The 14927-nt window shown below is 41.4% G+C and overlaps 1 protein-coding gene across 1 annotated transcript in view; it reads left to right on the top strand.

Moving 5' to 3' along the window:
* The window catches only part of LOC121507224 (G-protein coupled receptor 22-like), a 28284-nt gene extending 19937 nt beyond the window's left edge, over positions 1-8347 (top strand). The window contains exon 2 of the mRNA XM_041783437.1: positions 4762-8347. Within this exon, the coding sequence (XP_041639371.1) occupies positions 4880-6568 (1689 nt within the window). The 5' untranslated portion in view covers positions 4762-4879 and the 3' untranslated portion in view covers positions 6569-8347. The remainder of the gene's footprint in view (positions 1-4761) is intronic.
* The last annotated feature ends 6580 nt before the right edge of the window (positions 8348-14927 follow it).

Below are 14927 nucleotides of genomic sequence, written 5' to 3'. Positions count from 1 at the left end.
AGGTGAGGGGATGGATACAAAAAAATATTGCATATTTGTAAATCTGCCTAGATCAGGCTGTCTTCAAAAACTGAGTTACTGCGTAAGGAGACTAGTGAGGGAGGCCACCAAGACACCTATGACTACTCTGAAGGAGTTACAAGCTTCAGCAGCTGAGATGGGAGAGACTCTGCATACAACAACTGTTGCCCGGATTCTTTACCACTCAGAGCTTTTTGGGACACTTGCAAAAAGAAAGCCACTGTTGAAGAAAACTCAGGCTGAATCTTGATTAGAGTTTTCCTAATGACATGTGGGAGACTCTGTGGTGAAGTGAAAGAAAGTTCTTTAGTGATGATGCTTTTTAGTCATCAGAAAAGACATTATGTTTCACAGACACCAAACACTGCACATCACCACGAACACACCATCCCCTCTGTGAAGCATGGTGGTGGCAGCATCACGCTGTTGGGATGCTTCTCAGCTGACGGCCCTGGAAGGCCTGTATAGGTAGAGGGTAGAATGAATGCAGCAAAAAATAGGAAAATCCTGGAGGAATTTCTTATTCAGTCTGCATGAGAACTATGGCTTGGGAGAAAATTTATTTTCCAGCAAGACAATTTATCAAAGTATAGAGCAAAAGCTACACAGTAATGGTTTAAAGACAACAAGGTGAATGTTCTGGAGTGGCCAAGTCAAAGCCCAGACCTCAGTCCAATAGAGAATTTGTGGCTGGACTTGAAAGGGGCTGTTTATTCCTGATCCCTGTGCAACCTGGCAGAGCTAAAGCAGTTTTACAAAGAAGAATGGAGAACAATTGTAGTGTCCAGCCTGATTGAGACCTATCCACACAGGCTCAGAGCTGTGATTGCAGCCAAAGGTGTATCTACTAATACGGACTTGAAGAGGGTGAATATTTATGCAGTAATATTTTTTACATCAAATTTATTTATTTAATTGACACTACTTTGTAGAAATCTGTTTTTACTTTGACATTAAAGAGGGTTTCGGTACATTTTAATTTCACTCTGAAATAAATGGATGCAGATGGCGATACAACTCATACAATCTACTAATATTCAAAATTATCCAATGTGCATTCCCTCTTCCTTTTACTCATCCAGGTACCTCTCAGTGGCCCAGCTGTTACAGCAGCCATACTTTCAGTATCCTTTGATGTCCCTCTTTTGTTCTTTGCAATATCTGTAGTATAATTAACTGCTGCTCAATATTTATCAGCTCAAACTCCAACATAATATGTTCAGTTTTAATTGCCATAGTTTCCTGTTAACAATTAAGCAGGACACACAGCAGAGGGACAGGGACTCAGCAGTGCATAAGTATGTGTTGTGCACAACAAGCCACAATGGCATAGCTAGGCCAAAGACTCGATGCAAAAGCATAAATCAGGCTTTAAAAGATGGTTTATTGTACGGCATCTCATGTGGCTTAAAAATACCTACCTACTGATGAGTGTTTTTTACAGCCCCACTTCAAAATAACTACCCTTTTTGCAGCTGAAGTTTAACTTACTGCCCCCCACCTCCACCATCTGACTTCAACTGAAACCAGGGCTGGGTATAATTTATGATGCTGAAGTCTCACCCTGTCCCCAGCTGTTTTCTGTTGCAACATGTTACTTAGAAGTGCATCAACATGCACACTCAGACACTGGTTGGTTCTGGCAAGCATGCCATAATATGATACTGCACGTTACATGTGTGTGGGAGCCTAATGGAATTTGAGCGGACTGCATAGCACTGACATGGACTTCTCTGCAGCCTTATTTCCAGTTACCTACACCAGAAATTATATAAGACTGAGCTGCAAATTTAAATGAACAATTCCCACTGAGAGACACCAGTGCTGGTGATCATTAAAAATAGACCCACAGTTCACCACCCTGCCTACACATTTTAATTTTCTCACTCCCTCTGGCACTATGAAAGCTAAAATATTGTGACTTCTCCCGGCCGCAGGTCAGAAACTCAGCAGTTCATATAAAGGGAATGTGACATTTTGTCTTGCCTCCAACCCACGGTAGCACAGACTTTTCTAGTGTTTTGTCTTTTGCCCTTCATATCCCTTACCAATTCATCATGCTGTACTGAGTATCAATTATTACACCACTGATTGAGGCTCATTGTTTCTCTCAGTCATAGGATAACACAAATTAGTCTTGTTGAAAGCTTTACAACCTGCTCGTTTCACCAACCCGTTTACAATCATTGATGGGAAACAGATGATGGTCTGTTGTTTGATGAGACTGATATGATCAGATACAAGAAAACACCATGGGTAATTTAACTCTTGTCAAAGAAGAAATTAACATATCTCTCTTTTGAATTCATGTTATCTCTGAAAAATAGATCAGTTGAATGTTTTTGTCAGTCATAGTTTGCTTACGTTGCCAGCATTATTCATACGTTTTTAACATGGCACATGATTTATTCAGGAGTTTCAACATAAGATGGAAGACAATATTTTTGATGAAGTGCTGACATGCTCATTGCCTTTGTGATTAGTAGAAGTGATTGACTTGAATATTGAGTGTTATTTGTGAATGCCCTGATTCTCTGAAGCACCATATTGTATTGAACAAAACATGTGAAAACAATTGATTTGAATGACTATAAAAGGTCCACTGAATATTCTTGTTTTGAGTATGAATGTTCTTAAACACAGGATGGCTTTGAGTGTGTTGACTCGCAACATGTCTATGTAATTAGCTGATTGCGCTGTAAATTGCATCTTAAAGCAAAATGTCCATTGTGTTCCTGGGTTATTTTTTCCGAACATTTTAGAGATGGGAATGCTACATCTATCATACTACATACTATCTCTGTTTATTAAAGTCACATACTTCCTATAACTGTGACCTTTACTGAAGTGAACAATACAGTCATTTTTGTAACTGCATTTGTTCATTATAAAACGGAATGAATTTAATTTGCTTGTAATCATTTTATGCAGTGCTCAAAATAAGACCACAGGTACCTGTGAGAGGATGAGATAGGGAGTGTCTTTCTGTGCTCCCTTGCCTCAGGCTTGTTAAACTGGCAGATCAATGATGCTTTAAATCAATGTTCCAGCAACACCACAAACCCCATGGAACCCATTAGTGGATTAAGATAGACCACTGGTCCTCGCTTAGTCCTGCTCTACCCGGAGGTCTTTTCTGTATGACAAATGGGAGGGAAAAACTGTGAAATAACAAAAAGGGAAAAGGGCAAATGAAAAGGTGCGAACAAGAGTAGTGGTGGCGGACAGGTTGACAGCACAGGCTGGGGTCAGTGCTGTCAGTGAGGACACACCTGTAGCTCTTTGTTTAGAGGCTCTGGGTACAGATTTTTCTTACTGTATTCCAACCAATGGCCTTACATCATCAACAAACACTTTGAATATTCCCCTCCTAAGCACAACCACCCATGAGTAACATGCTCTACATGCAAAGTAGCCTGTCTCAGCCAGTAAGCTGAGAAGGGAAAAGAGCAAGAATGGATGTAGGAGAGCAGATGAAAAAGAGGGGGTGCTGGGAGAAGATGCCAGGGGAGCCGGTCTTCCTCTGATAGCTTTGTTTATGTGCCACTGTCTGTGGATCATTGATCCATTCGTCTTCATTACGTCTCCCTGTGAGAACTATTAACTGCTGCCACCCTCAGTTGGGTGCCTGCTATGTTGACATGCAGTGCACGGTCTCCCTACCAGCCCACAAGTGTCCCTGCCACCTCTCCTCTCTCAGGTAGAGGCTGACAGTTTAATACTGCCGTTGGAAAAAGATGAAGCAAGGATTTAATGGGAGGACTTCTCAAGTGGCATTTACTGGATTTGTATGGGCATTAATCATATTCACAAAGTGGGTTGCAAATCATGGAGGTACAGTTAAGTAGGCTGATAATGGTCTTGGTTTCAGCTTCTCATTCTTTCTGAAATGCTGTATTTTGAATCTGCAAGTGTGCCAGTCAGTGCATCAATTCGATTTTATCATTTATCATTTTCCAAAACATTCATTTAGGTAAAGATAACAACAGTGTGATGCTAACAAATAGTCCAAACTAGCAAAACACTAGAATCACAGGATACTTTTAATTGCACTGGTATCATGAGAGTATCAACCAGTATTGTGGTCTGGTAATCAGAAAGGGAAAGCTGTTGTTGGAACATCTCTGTGTATATCATATGGAAAAACATGTACTATGTTGCACATAGTACCCTATACTTCATCCTGCAAGCTCATGGTTTGTAATAAAGAATCAAATATCCATCCTCTCCTGCTCTTAAGATGCCTTGTTAAATCTTCGTAAGAGAATTCAGTGTAGTGCATGAACTGCAAGCTCCGTCAGGAAATAAATCCCCAGTGGTTTGTTAAAGTGTGTTGACTGCTCAGGTTCCTGCTGAGTCCCTGCTTAATGCACTCATACCTGCAAATGTCCCCCAAGAGACACTGCTCCAATTTCTCTCTGAGCTGTTGCCATTGTCTATGCGAGGTATGTTGTTATCTAACAGCTTGAGCTCAGGGAGACATCATGGGTCATCAGCAGCAGCTTGAACTGCACCCCATGACTCCAACTGACTGCCAAGATCCCTTTCACCTCGCTGCGATAACTCATGGCATTCTTTCGCTTGTGAAAATTGACAAGTTTAACTTGTACGTGTTGTACAGTGTTATTTTTTATTTAATATGAGGTAAAGTGGACTGATAACTGCTTGATCAATCTCTTTCCTCTTTCTATTTTTCTGATTCTCTGTTCTTTATATGTCTTGTTTCTGTTTCCACTGCAGTATCAATACCAATCTGGCCACCATCTCCACTACTGTTGAGCCAGAGGAGAAGAAAAGGCAGAGCATGGTCTGGTGTGGCAGCAACTGTTGCTATGTGTGAAGGAGTGCTGTGGCGTCAATGGAGACCGAAGGCTATCGTGACCTCCTGGAGACCAGCGATGGTCAGGGGGTAGGCCTACTGGATGGAGGGGGTGAGGCAGGAGCAGAGGAGGGCTGGAGCACTCCCTACCCTCTAGGCTTCCAGGTATCTTTAACCACCGTATTGATACTGGAGCTGGTGTTGGGCTTCAGCAGCAACCTGACTGTGCTTGTTCTTTACTGTGCCCAGTCCAATCTGGTGGATTCAGTCAGCAACCTGGTCACAGTCAACCTCCATGTGCTGGACATACTGGTCTGTGTGCTGTGTCTGCCACTAACTGTGGCTGTGATCCTGCTACCAGCCAATGGGAGTGGAGTCAGCAGTCTGGCAACACTGTGTTGCTTTCATGAGGCCTGTGTCACGTTCACTAGTGTGGCCACAGCAGTCAATGTGTTGGTGATCAGTTTGGACAGATATGACATCTCAGTACGTCCAGCCAGTCGCCTGCTGACCCCGAGGCGTGCAGCACTGCTCCTGGCTGCCGTGTGGGCAGTGTCTCTGGCTGTTTTCTTCCTGCCTTTCCTCGAGGGGGACTTCTTTTCTTCCGGGGTTGAGGGCAGTGAGGACGAGGACTCAGAAAGGCAGAAAAATGACTCAGAACTCACAACTGGAGTGATCCCAATATTTTCCTCCTTCTCGCCCTCATCTTTGCCCTCAAGTGATCCTTCGCCCCCTTCACACCACCTGCCTCCAGTATGGCAGAACAGGACATTGCTATGTGTAGGAGGGCAGGGGTATTACACAGGCCTGGCTATGTATTACCACTTGTTGCTCCAAGTGCCATGCTTTTTTGTCGCTGTGGTTGTCATGTTGTTCACCTACTCTAGGATCCTACAGGCCCTTAACATTCGCATTGGCTCCCATATGATGAGAGGTACACGTACCAAGGACTCCACCTGCAGGATACGTTGCAGGAGGCGGAAGAGGAAGGACCTGAGCCTGCCAACAGAGGTAGTGTCGTCAAACCAGAACCAGAACCTCAGCCACCCTCCTCTTATCCCATCACCCACCCCTACACCAACATCGCCCCCAGCTATCTCCTCCATGCCCCAGGGCATGTCTGACAGTGGAGCGACAGTCACTACTGTCAGTACTGCTGCCACCACCCCCATCGCCACCACACCAGCCACCCCTGCTTCTCCAACCCCAGCTTCAGCCTCAACCCATACCCAAGCCAACACCCCATTGCCAGCCTCCTCAATGGGAGTACAGGCCTCAGTTTCTGCAATCATCGCCTTGAGGAGGGCAGTGCGCAGGCACAGAGACCGTCGAGAACGTCAACGGCGTGTCCTTAAAATGTCCCTCATTATAATATCCACCTTCCTGGGCTGCTGGGCCCCTCTGTCTGCAGTCAACGTTCTGATCCTGTGTCTGGGTCCAAGTGATGGCCTGGTGCGGCTGCGCCTCTGCTTCTTGGCAATGGCTTATGGAACCACTATTTTTCATCCTCTGCTCTACGCTTTCACCCGGCAAAAGCTGCGCCGTGCACTCAAAACACGTGTAAAGAAAAGGGTAGTGTCGCTTCTTCAGGTGGACCCAGCTCCAAGTGGGGGAACGGTTATTCATAACTCCTGGGTGGAAGGTGGAGGTCAAAGGAAGACTCGCAAGCCCCGGGTGGAGGCCAGCGATGGCACTGATCGATGCCTCACTGAGGCAGTGAGGGAATGAGGCTGTTCCTAGTTTGCATGTGTGGGTGTGTTGGTGTGAATATAGGGGAGTGAAAGCATCTTACAGATTTATAAGAGAAGGATTTTGTGTGTTTATGAGAGAAAATGAGACCAAGGCAGTTTACAAAGGTCAGGACAAATTCCATGACCTGTGGCTTATGTGGAGACAGGTGAGTCTGAGCTTTAATTAGAGCCCTCTTTCAGCTCTCCTTTCACATGCCCTCATTAGTGCACGTCTGACTGACAAGGTGGCCACTGTGTCTCCATGGCAACACTAGCCAAGCATCATGAACAACACCTTAGCTGTGGCCTCTGAAATACTAGTGTACACCCCACTTGCAGGGTAAGGGTTAGATAACAGCAAATGCATACATTATTGCTCTAGTGTGCACTTTGAACCTGCATGTACATGTAAATATGCACAGATAGACAGACCCACACACATTAGCACACACATGCACATACACACTTACTGGACACTGGCCTATATTTAGTCATTATCTGTGAAGCACACCAATATCTACCTACACAGATATTCTCAGTGAGAATGATTTTAATGGAGGGTTTTCTCTTTCTTTCATTTATTCGTATTCATGCCTTGATAGAGTTATTTATATGATCTCATGGTGCTGAATGTCCTGCTGTATGTTTACAACAACGTGTCAGAGTAACAGTGTTTATGCATACTGTATGGTATGGGAAATTAATAGTGAGTAAATGCAAGTATTCAGATTCAAAGTTTACAGGCTCAACTTCCAGGAAAATGCAAAAAACAGGTTTAGATTTTATTTCAGCACCATATTTTGGCAGAATGTGTGGAGATAAACAATTAAAGGCATGAATTTCTTTTGTTTTTTTTCCAAAATCAGCTTTAAGAATATCAGTTACTATGATTTTGGGGAGGGTGTGTGACTTTCTTGGTATGTTGGATGTTTGCATGTGTGCATGTATGCATAAATGGATAAATGAGTGGAGTGTATGAGTGCCAATGACCATGTGCAATAAATCATGAGCAAAGCAATGAACCCTAGGATGTGAACAAAAAAAGAATGTGAACACAGAATTGTAGGTTTTCTCTGAATGGTTTTCATATAAAAGAGAAAAGGAGAAGAAAAGGGACTTAACATTCTTATTCAAAGCGATAGCAAATTACCAGGAATAATTGTAACAACACAGTTCACTGTAATACTACTGATACTGTATCACTTCAGTTTTTTAAAGTGGAAATCAAAGGGCAACATTTTGTAAAAACTTCATCAAAGTTGTCTCATTGAAGATAAACAAGCATCTTTAACCAGAGAAATCCCTAATTCTGACTCTGGGCATTTCTTTGAGTACGCTGTTTGAGCTCTGGAGGGCAGAGTCATTGCTTTTGGCAGCACTCTGGATTACTGCGGAGGCAGACAGACCACTGTCAGCCTCTGGACTGAGTCCTGGACATATTACAATATATCTGTGTCTCTCTTTCTCCTCAGGGCTTTGTGTCTCATATCCAAACTTGCTGGAAATGAAACAATAAACCAGCCCTTAATCAATTGTTGTATAATGGGTGTTACAGTAGGTAAAGATTTATGTCAGTAAGTAGATACAGTACACTTTAAACTTTGTATGGGAGAGCTTCTTGGGCTATAGCTAACTCCTTCATTCTCACCTCTTTTACACTTTGTGTGAGCCGGACAGAAAACAATAATTCTTGTGTATTCATGTATATTTTTCAGGGATGTAAATATTTAAGTGTCTGTTATGGGTTTTAGTAAGAAAAGAAAATCATCACAATCATCTGCCGGACAGAAAATCAGCCATTGTGATAAACTCTGAGCGAGTTGGAAAGTTAATGTAAAGAGAAATAACTGTATTTGTGTTAATACTGTATGTGTGTACACTGTACTGTATAATAATGATCATGTGTATAGAGAAATATTAGTATTGTATAAGATTTATATTACGTGTTATTATATAGAACAGAAGAGAATCTGTATTAAAAAGTGATCTAAGAGTTTATCTATCTCTGTTCACTGTGTCAGTTCATACATATTCATGTTCAATGCCTGATCAAATATTGATTTTTTTTTTCCTATCACCTGCCATCTCCCCTTTCCAGGCTGATAGTTTTATACCACCTTTGAAAATAAAAGCAGAGGACTTGATGGGAGGACTTTTCAAGAGACTGGATTTGTACAGGTATTTATCATATTCATAAAATGGGTGGAGGTACAGTTAGGTAGACTGATGAGTGTTATTAATCTTCAAAAATGAACTATACTGTTTTCCAGACTATTAAGCATTTTTTATTTTCATTCATTTTTTCCCTAAATAGTCTATATAATTAAGATAAGATATTCCACTTATTAGTCCCACAAGGAGAAATTCCAATTTATAGCAGCTAAAAGTAGACAGTCAATATGATTTTTCATTCCTAAACAATTCTATTGTAATCTGGATTTTATTTGACAAAATTACTAATGACAGTGGCTTTTTGGGCAAAATAACCTAAAATGCAGTGTTCCAAATTCTTATGTAAAACATAGTTTCAGAACACTCAATAGTTTATAAACAATTGAAAACAGAAATCTGTTGTCATTTTTGCATTTGTAGGTTTTCTTTTTTTTTTAATCAAAGCTATTTCAATCAAAAACATCATTAGGGATCAAGTTCCATATATAAACTTAAAACAAAAAGTAAGGCAATTTGTGTTTGGTACATTATTTCTTTGTTGTAACAGTGCTTCTTGGTAATAAATCTCATACAGTTGGAAAGCCTATTTATTACCCTTTCTAACTGATGCCACATTTGTAAGGATCATGCATTTGCGGGATGAGCAGCAGAGCTGAGTATGTGGGTTGCGCCCATGAAAAATGTGCCAAATCTTCTCTACCAATGCCTCACAGCTGATTGTGCCATTAAATATTGTTTGGTGGATTGGATTATTGAAGTTTGAAGAAACAAGACATATTAACAACTTATTCATTTAACAAACACCAGCCTCAATAGTGTGTGGAAGAACCATACATAGCCACAACAGCCTGGCCACACACTGCTGTGGGATGGCATCCCATTCTTCAACCAGCATTTGTCACAAGTCAGCCAACATGGTTGTGTTGGTCACTCTGGCACCAACAGCACACCCAATCTGATCCCACAAGTGTTCAATGGGGTTAAGGTCAGGACTGCTGGCAGACCATTCCATCCTCTCCAGTCCCAAATTCTGGAGGTTGTCTCTGATAAACCCTGCTCTGTGGGGGCAGGTGTTGTCATCTTGGAGGATAGAGTTCTTGCTGACAGGGTGAAAAAAACAGTATTCTTGGGGTGTTGTCTTCTTGGGACACCCACTTTGTGGCCTGTCTCTGACAGTCCCTGTTATATGGAACTTGGCCTTCAGTTTGGTGATGGTACACTCCAAACAATGCCACAACTTGGTTTTGCGGAACACCAGCTTGAAGTTGCCCAACCGACGGGCCCTATCCAGATCAGTCAAATATGGCATGCCAATTCTTGAAGCAGACATCTGCAGACCACTGTAGCAGGGCCCATGCTCACAGGTGCTGACCTGGGAGTACCAGAAGCTCAAAACAGTAGTCAATAGAAACAGCAAAATAACCTGTTTGGCATTGGCAGAGAAGATTTGGCACATTTTTCATTGGTGCAACCCACATACTCAGCTCTGCTGCTCATCCCACAAAGACATGATCCTTACAAATGTGGCATCATTTAAAAGGGTAATAAACAGGCTTTCCAACGGTATAAGATTTATTACCAAGAAGCACTGTTACAACAAAGAAATAATGTACCAAACACAAATTACCTTACTTTTTGCTTTAAGTTTAGATCAAGCAGCTCCTCCATAAAGCAAAAATTGTCGTCAACTTCTTGTAAAAAGATTAAGAGCTTTGCAGTGTCCGTGGCATCGGTGCTCTCGTCACATGCGATGGAGTAAACATCAAAAGCACTAACCTTGCAAAGCAGATGGATATGCCCGTTTCCTTGTTTTTCACTGGCGAATCCATCTTGCAAAGCTCCCATCTGAACCGTTTGGGCCCAGTTAGAAAATGACAGGACCAATCAGCAATGAGGTGCAGTACTTTCAGGCAGAGTTGTGACGTCAACAAGCAGCAGCAAGAGGCCGGTGCAATTATGGCAGAAGTGATTAGCATGGATGCTGCTAAAGGGCCAGTTTTATCAGAACTTGACATTTCTTCATTAAAGGAAGAACAAAAAACAGCAGTGAGTTGTTTTCTTTAAAAAAACAAAAGTCGAGTACTTACATGTCTACAGTCACCATGTTTCGCGTTACCCTTGGTAGCTGCGCACGCACAGCTCGATAGCGGCTACGTCACGTGTTTTGTTGCTCTGATTGGCCCATAGAGATTTAACAGAATTTTAATCCAATCACACTCTGAGTTTTTTTTTTTTTCAAATCCTCTGCCTATTTCCAAACGTTTCTTATTGAAGCTTTCCCAGATGGATGTGTGATACTACTCCTTCTAGCGTGTCAGGTTACAAAAGCACAGGCTTTGTCTGAAACTTGTTGTTTTAAGTTAGCTGACAAGTCTTCGATTTGCAGGGCAACTGTGTTCCTGGACATACTAACATTGTTGAATTCCTGCATTTTCTCAGGACGTATTATCCAGTGACTTCAGTGAGGCACTGTTTTATGAAGTCTCCCTCAGAGAAAGGCTTTCCATGACGGGCAATAAGATGAGCTATCTCGTAACTGGTGGTTGTGGCTTTTGCTGAGCTAGGAAGCTGGTGGTCATCTGCTTAACTTTCTGCTCTCACTTTGCACCGGTATGTGAGGTGTAAGACTGATGCTTAGTTTCATAGTGTCATTGAGTGTTATAATTTTTTATCACTGCAACAGTTTCGTTACAGATTAAACAAACACACCTTCCCTTGACTTCAGTGAAGAAATATTTGTTTTCCCACAGCGCCTGAAACTTTCTGCACTCACTTTCTATCTTGCGTTTCTTTGCTTCTGCCATGTTTCATCACCCATCAACTCTTCTCTGAGTAATGACACCTGTCTTTTATCATGAATAAGCTGCCTCTTCGAAAAAGCTGCACCACCTAATGTCGAAACTAAGAAGTACTATACAGTCAGGCACAAGCTTCATGTTCTCATCTGGGCCATATTTTGTTTTATTTTAAGATTGTGTTGCAGGCCAATAAAAAATGGGCCGCAGGCTGCAGTTGGCCTGCGGGCCGTATTTTGGACACCCCTGGTTTATACATTTAAAACACTGGAAATTACAAAGACAAAAACAAGCTCGAAAATAACTGCAGCATATTTGTTGGTTCAATAACAAAAAAGATGTTTGCAACCAGTACTATTAAATAAAAATTACAGACTATACAAATCAGAGACAGAAAAGCCAAAAAATCCTGCAACAGTTGGGTCTGATCATTATACTGTTAAAGAATTAGTAAGACTGGGATCACTAAATGAACAGTTAAATTAACAATTTTCCCCTTTTCATTATGAGGTAAAGCCTTTTCAACAAAATACTTTATCACTGGGCTTCCATCACAAATGCAGCAGTGTTTCTACTGTCTTCATTCCTACAGGATACTGCTTGAATCTATCCTGCTCGGTGTAACACCAAATTTCCTCCATCCCTGTTCCTTTGACCCCTACGGTCCAAGTCTGTCTTTTTTCAGCTGTGTCTTCATTTCTACATCTCTTATATCCACTCCCCAATTTCTGATCCCTAAATTAGAAACTCTGTCCTAGATAGTTGAAGTATTAAGTGATGACTGAGCTGAACCTTCACTATAGGCACCCTACTGTGCTAATCACCAGTACAAATGAAGAAGCAAATTGTTTGTCAGGTATGCATCAGTCGAGATTGCTACGCATATGATGTTGACACAAATGTCAAATCTGTCTGCCATGTGGTGTGTTTATGTGTGTGTTTGTTGCCTTACTGATTTGTGCAGTGAATCAACACTTCAGATTCCTTCCATCCTGCTTGATAATCTCACAAGTCCCCTCCTCTTTCACACCCTCATTTCCTCCCTTGGTTCTCCCTCTCTCTTTATTCCACCGGTCTGCATCTCCTTTCTCATCGCTTATCCACACTCGGGCCCTCCAGAACAAAGCGAGGAACAGCTGCAGTGTATGTGAACGAAGGAATGTCACCTTGGGGGATGATGCTGGAATAAAAATGTGAGAGAGAGGGGGAGAGAGAATTAGATGCAGAAAAGAGGGGGGATTAGGGGGAAAAGGCAGAAAAGACAGGAGGCATAGACACAAGCATTGGGACATCATATGACTAATATAGGGCCAACGCTGCATCACTGCAGAGCACCATTTGATGAATTAAAGAAAAAAACAAACACCAAGTGCAGGATAAGATTATCTACATGCTACTGCTTTCTGCCCCTGTCGGCCCACTGGGGTCTTACAGTGTTGTTCCTGCCTTTTGTACTGTGAAAATGTCCTCCCCTTTGGCTGTCACTCAAAAACCACACAAGTCATAAGTCAGAATAGCCCTTGAGTAAACATATAGGTCTTTACTCAGTTTTACGATCTATGGCAACTAATGGTGACTTTGACAAATGTCTAGGCCAAGGTCTGAGCTCAGTAACGGATGGGGTAAAGCTGCATTTCGACAAGACAAACTTTAGATGCTGGTTCCAGTTCTTGCACAGGCTTTCTTATTTGTCATATATTTAAATGCTGAGGAATATAAAGAATACAGTAGAGCTTTTACAAGGTGAAATGTAGACTGCGAAAGAGCTCACAAACACACGGTACATAAAAAACTGGGAATGATTCTGGTTAGCGACAGGCAAATTTTCTCTGATGTAGGGTAAGTTCAACTTCATTTTGCATAGAGCAAAATTTGGAAAGGGTCCCAAAAAACCGACCCCTACCGTCCCACTTTTCAGCACCCTTCAGTAGGGGTACCAATCTTATCTATTTGTACAAAAAAGGTGGAGCTACACACACAACAATAGAGGGTTGTACTGACATCATGTCAGCGCGCAACACAGCTGCTCGGCTCTGGGCTGCAAAATACGGAAGTCTGCGCTGTGAGGAGTGGGCAAAAAAGGGGAGAAAAACCGACTACTATCTGCTTAAATCGGGGATATTTGGACTCAACAGAGATTCAAACTGTTTCCTAGTCTGTGGATAGAGGTATCTGGCCACAAATCAAGTTTCCTGACGTTTACCTGGACCTGATTTTAAGTACACAAAGCAGAACCTGAAGGCTCAAATCAGTCTGGTCTATCCGCGATGGATGTGAAACTAAATTAATGCTTAAGTTTTGTGAATATGAAGCCTTGGAACAGTTCATTCTATGTACTGTAACTGAAATTTAAAAAATGTAAAATTAATCTACTTCTTACTTTAGGGAATCTATGAAAACATCGCTGTGGTTGTTGGATGTGTTTGTAAAACTTCGGGCTGCAACCTACAGTGCTTAACAAATTTATTCGACCACCACCCAAAGTAAGGTTTATGCCACAGCTGCCCTAAATTAACAGCATTGGTAATTACCAAATCATTTTTTATGTTTCTGCAATGGTTAATACACCAATATGTAGAAGCTCTTTAACCAAAATGATATTTTTAATGCTAAAACATAATTATTATTGTTATCCATGAATTTTCAAATTAGCTGATTTACAAAAAAACTGAAAAAATAGTAAAGCACATTCATATTTCTTGATTAATATGTCAAATTATAGTTATTTACTTGCATTCCTGAAGAGAAAAGTGAGTTTTAGTGGTTGAATGTTATGCTTGATTCATTTCTGACTTCTCAGAGAAGCCCAGTGAGCCGGCTCAAATTTGGGTATAAAAAGGTGAATTCAGTTTGAAATTCCTCATTCTTGTTCTAAATGGTAAAACGTTTTTAGTTTTAAACAAGTTTTTGAAAGATTTCTAAAATATTTGTTTTCTCATTTTTATGACAGGTGGTCTAATAAATTTGTTAAGCACTGTATTTTAAAACGAGATCAGCGCACCCAGGATTTCTGACTTAATCTAGTTTGATTTTAACACCAGCTAAACTTTTACCTTATTTTTAATAGGCGAATTTTCACAGTACAGCTCTAAACTTTAATATTTTGTCATATAAACTGTTATAGACCAAATATATTCACATATTAACGTACAGTTACAATGCAGAACGTCTCTACATGTATTCCAGCAGCTGAGGAGCTGTGCTGACAGTAGTAAACATAATGAAGATGTAGTTATTTTTTTAAAGCACTTTCAGCTGAAATAAAGCTGTTTAATGCTTATTCCCAGTGATTATTCTGTCACTCATCCTTCCTATAACTCTGCGGCTGGACCAGCTGACTCGTGCCGCATGGGACTTCACATTCATCGCCTTTACAGCCCACCCACCAAA

This window comes from Cheilinus undulatus, linkage group 3, assembly GCF_018320785.1.
Source record: "Cheilinus undulatus linkage group 3, ASM1832078v1, whole genome shotgun sequence".
In the NCBI taxonomy this organism is placed as follows: Eukaryota; Metazoa; Chordata; class Actinopteri; order Labriformes; family Labridae; genus Cheilinus; species Cheilinus undulatus.
Note: the sequence above shows the minus strand (reverse complement) of the source record. Positions and strands in the feature narration are given on the sequence as shown.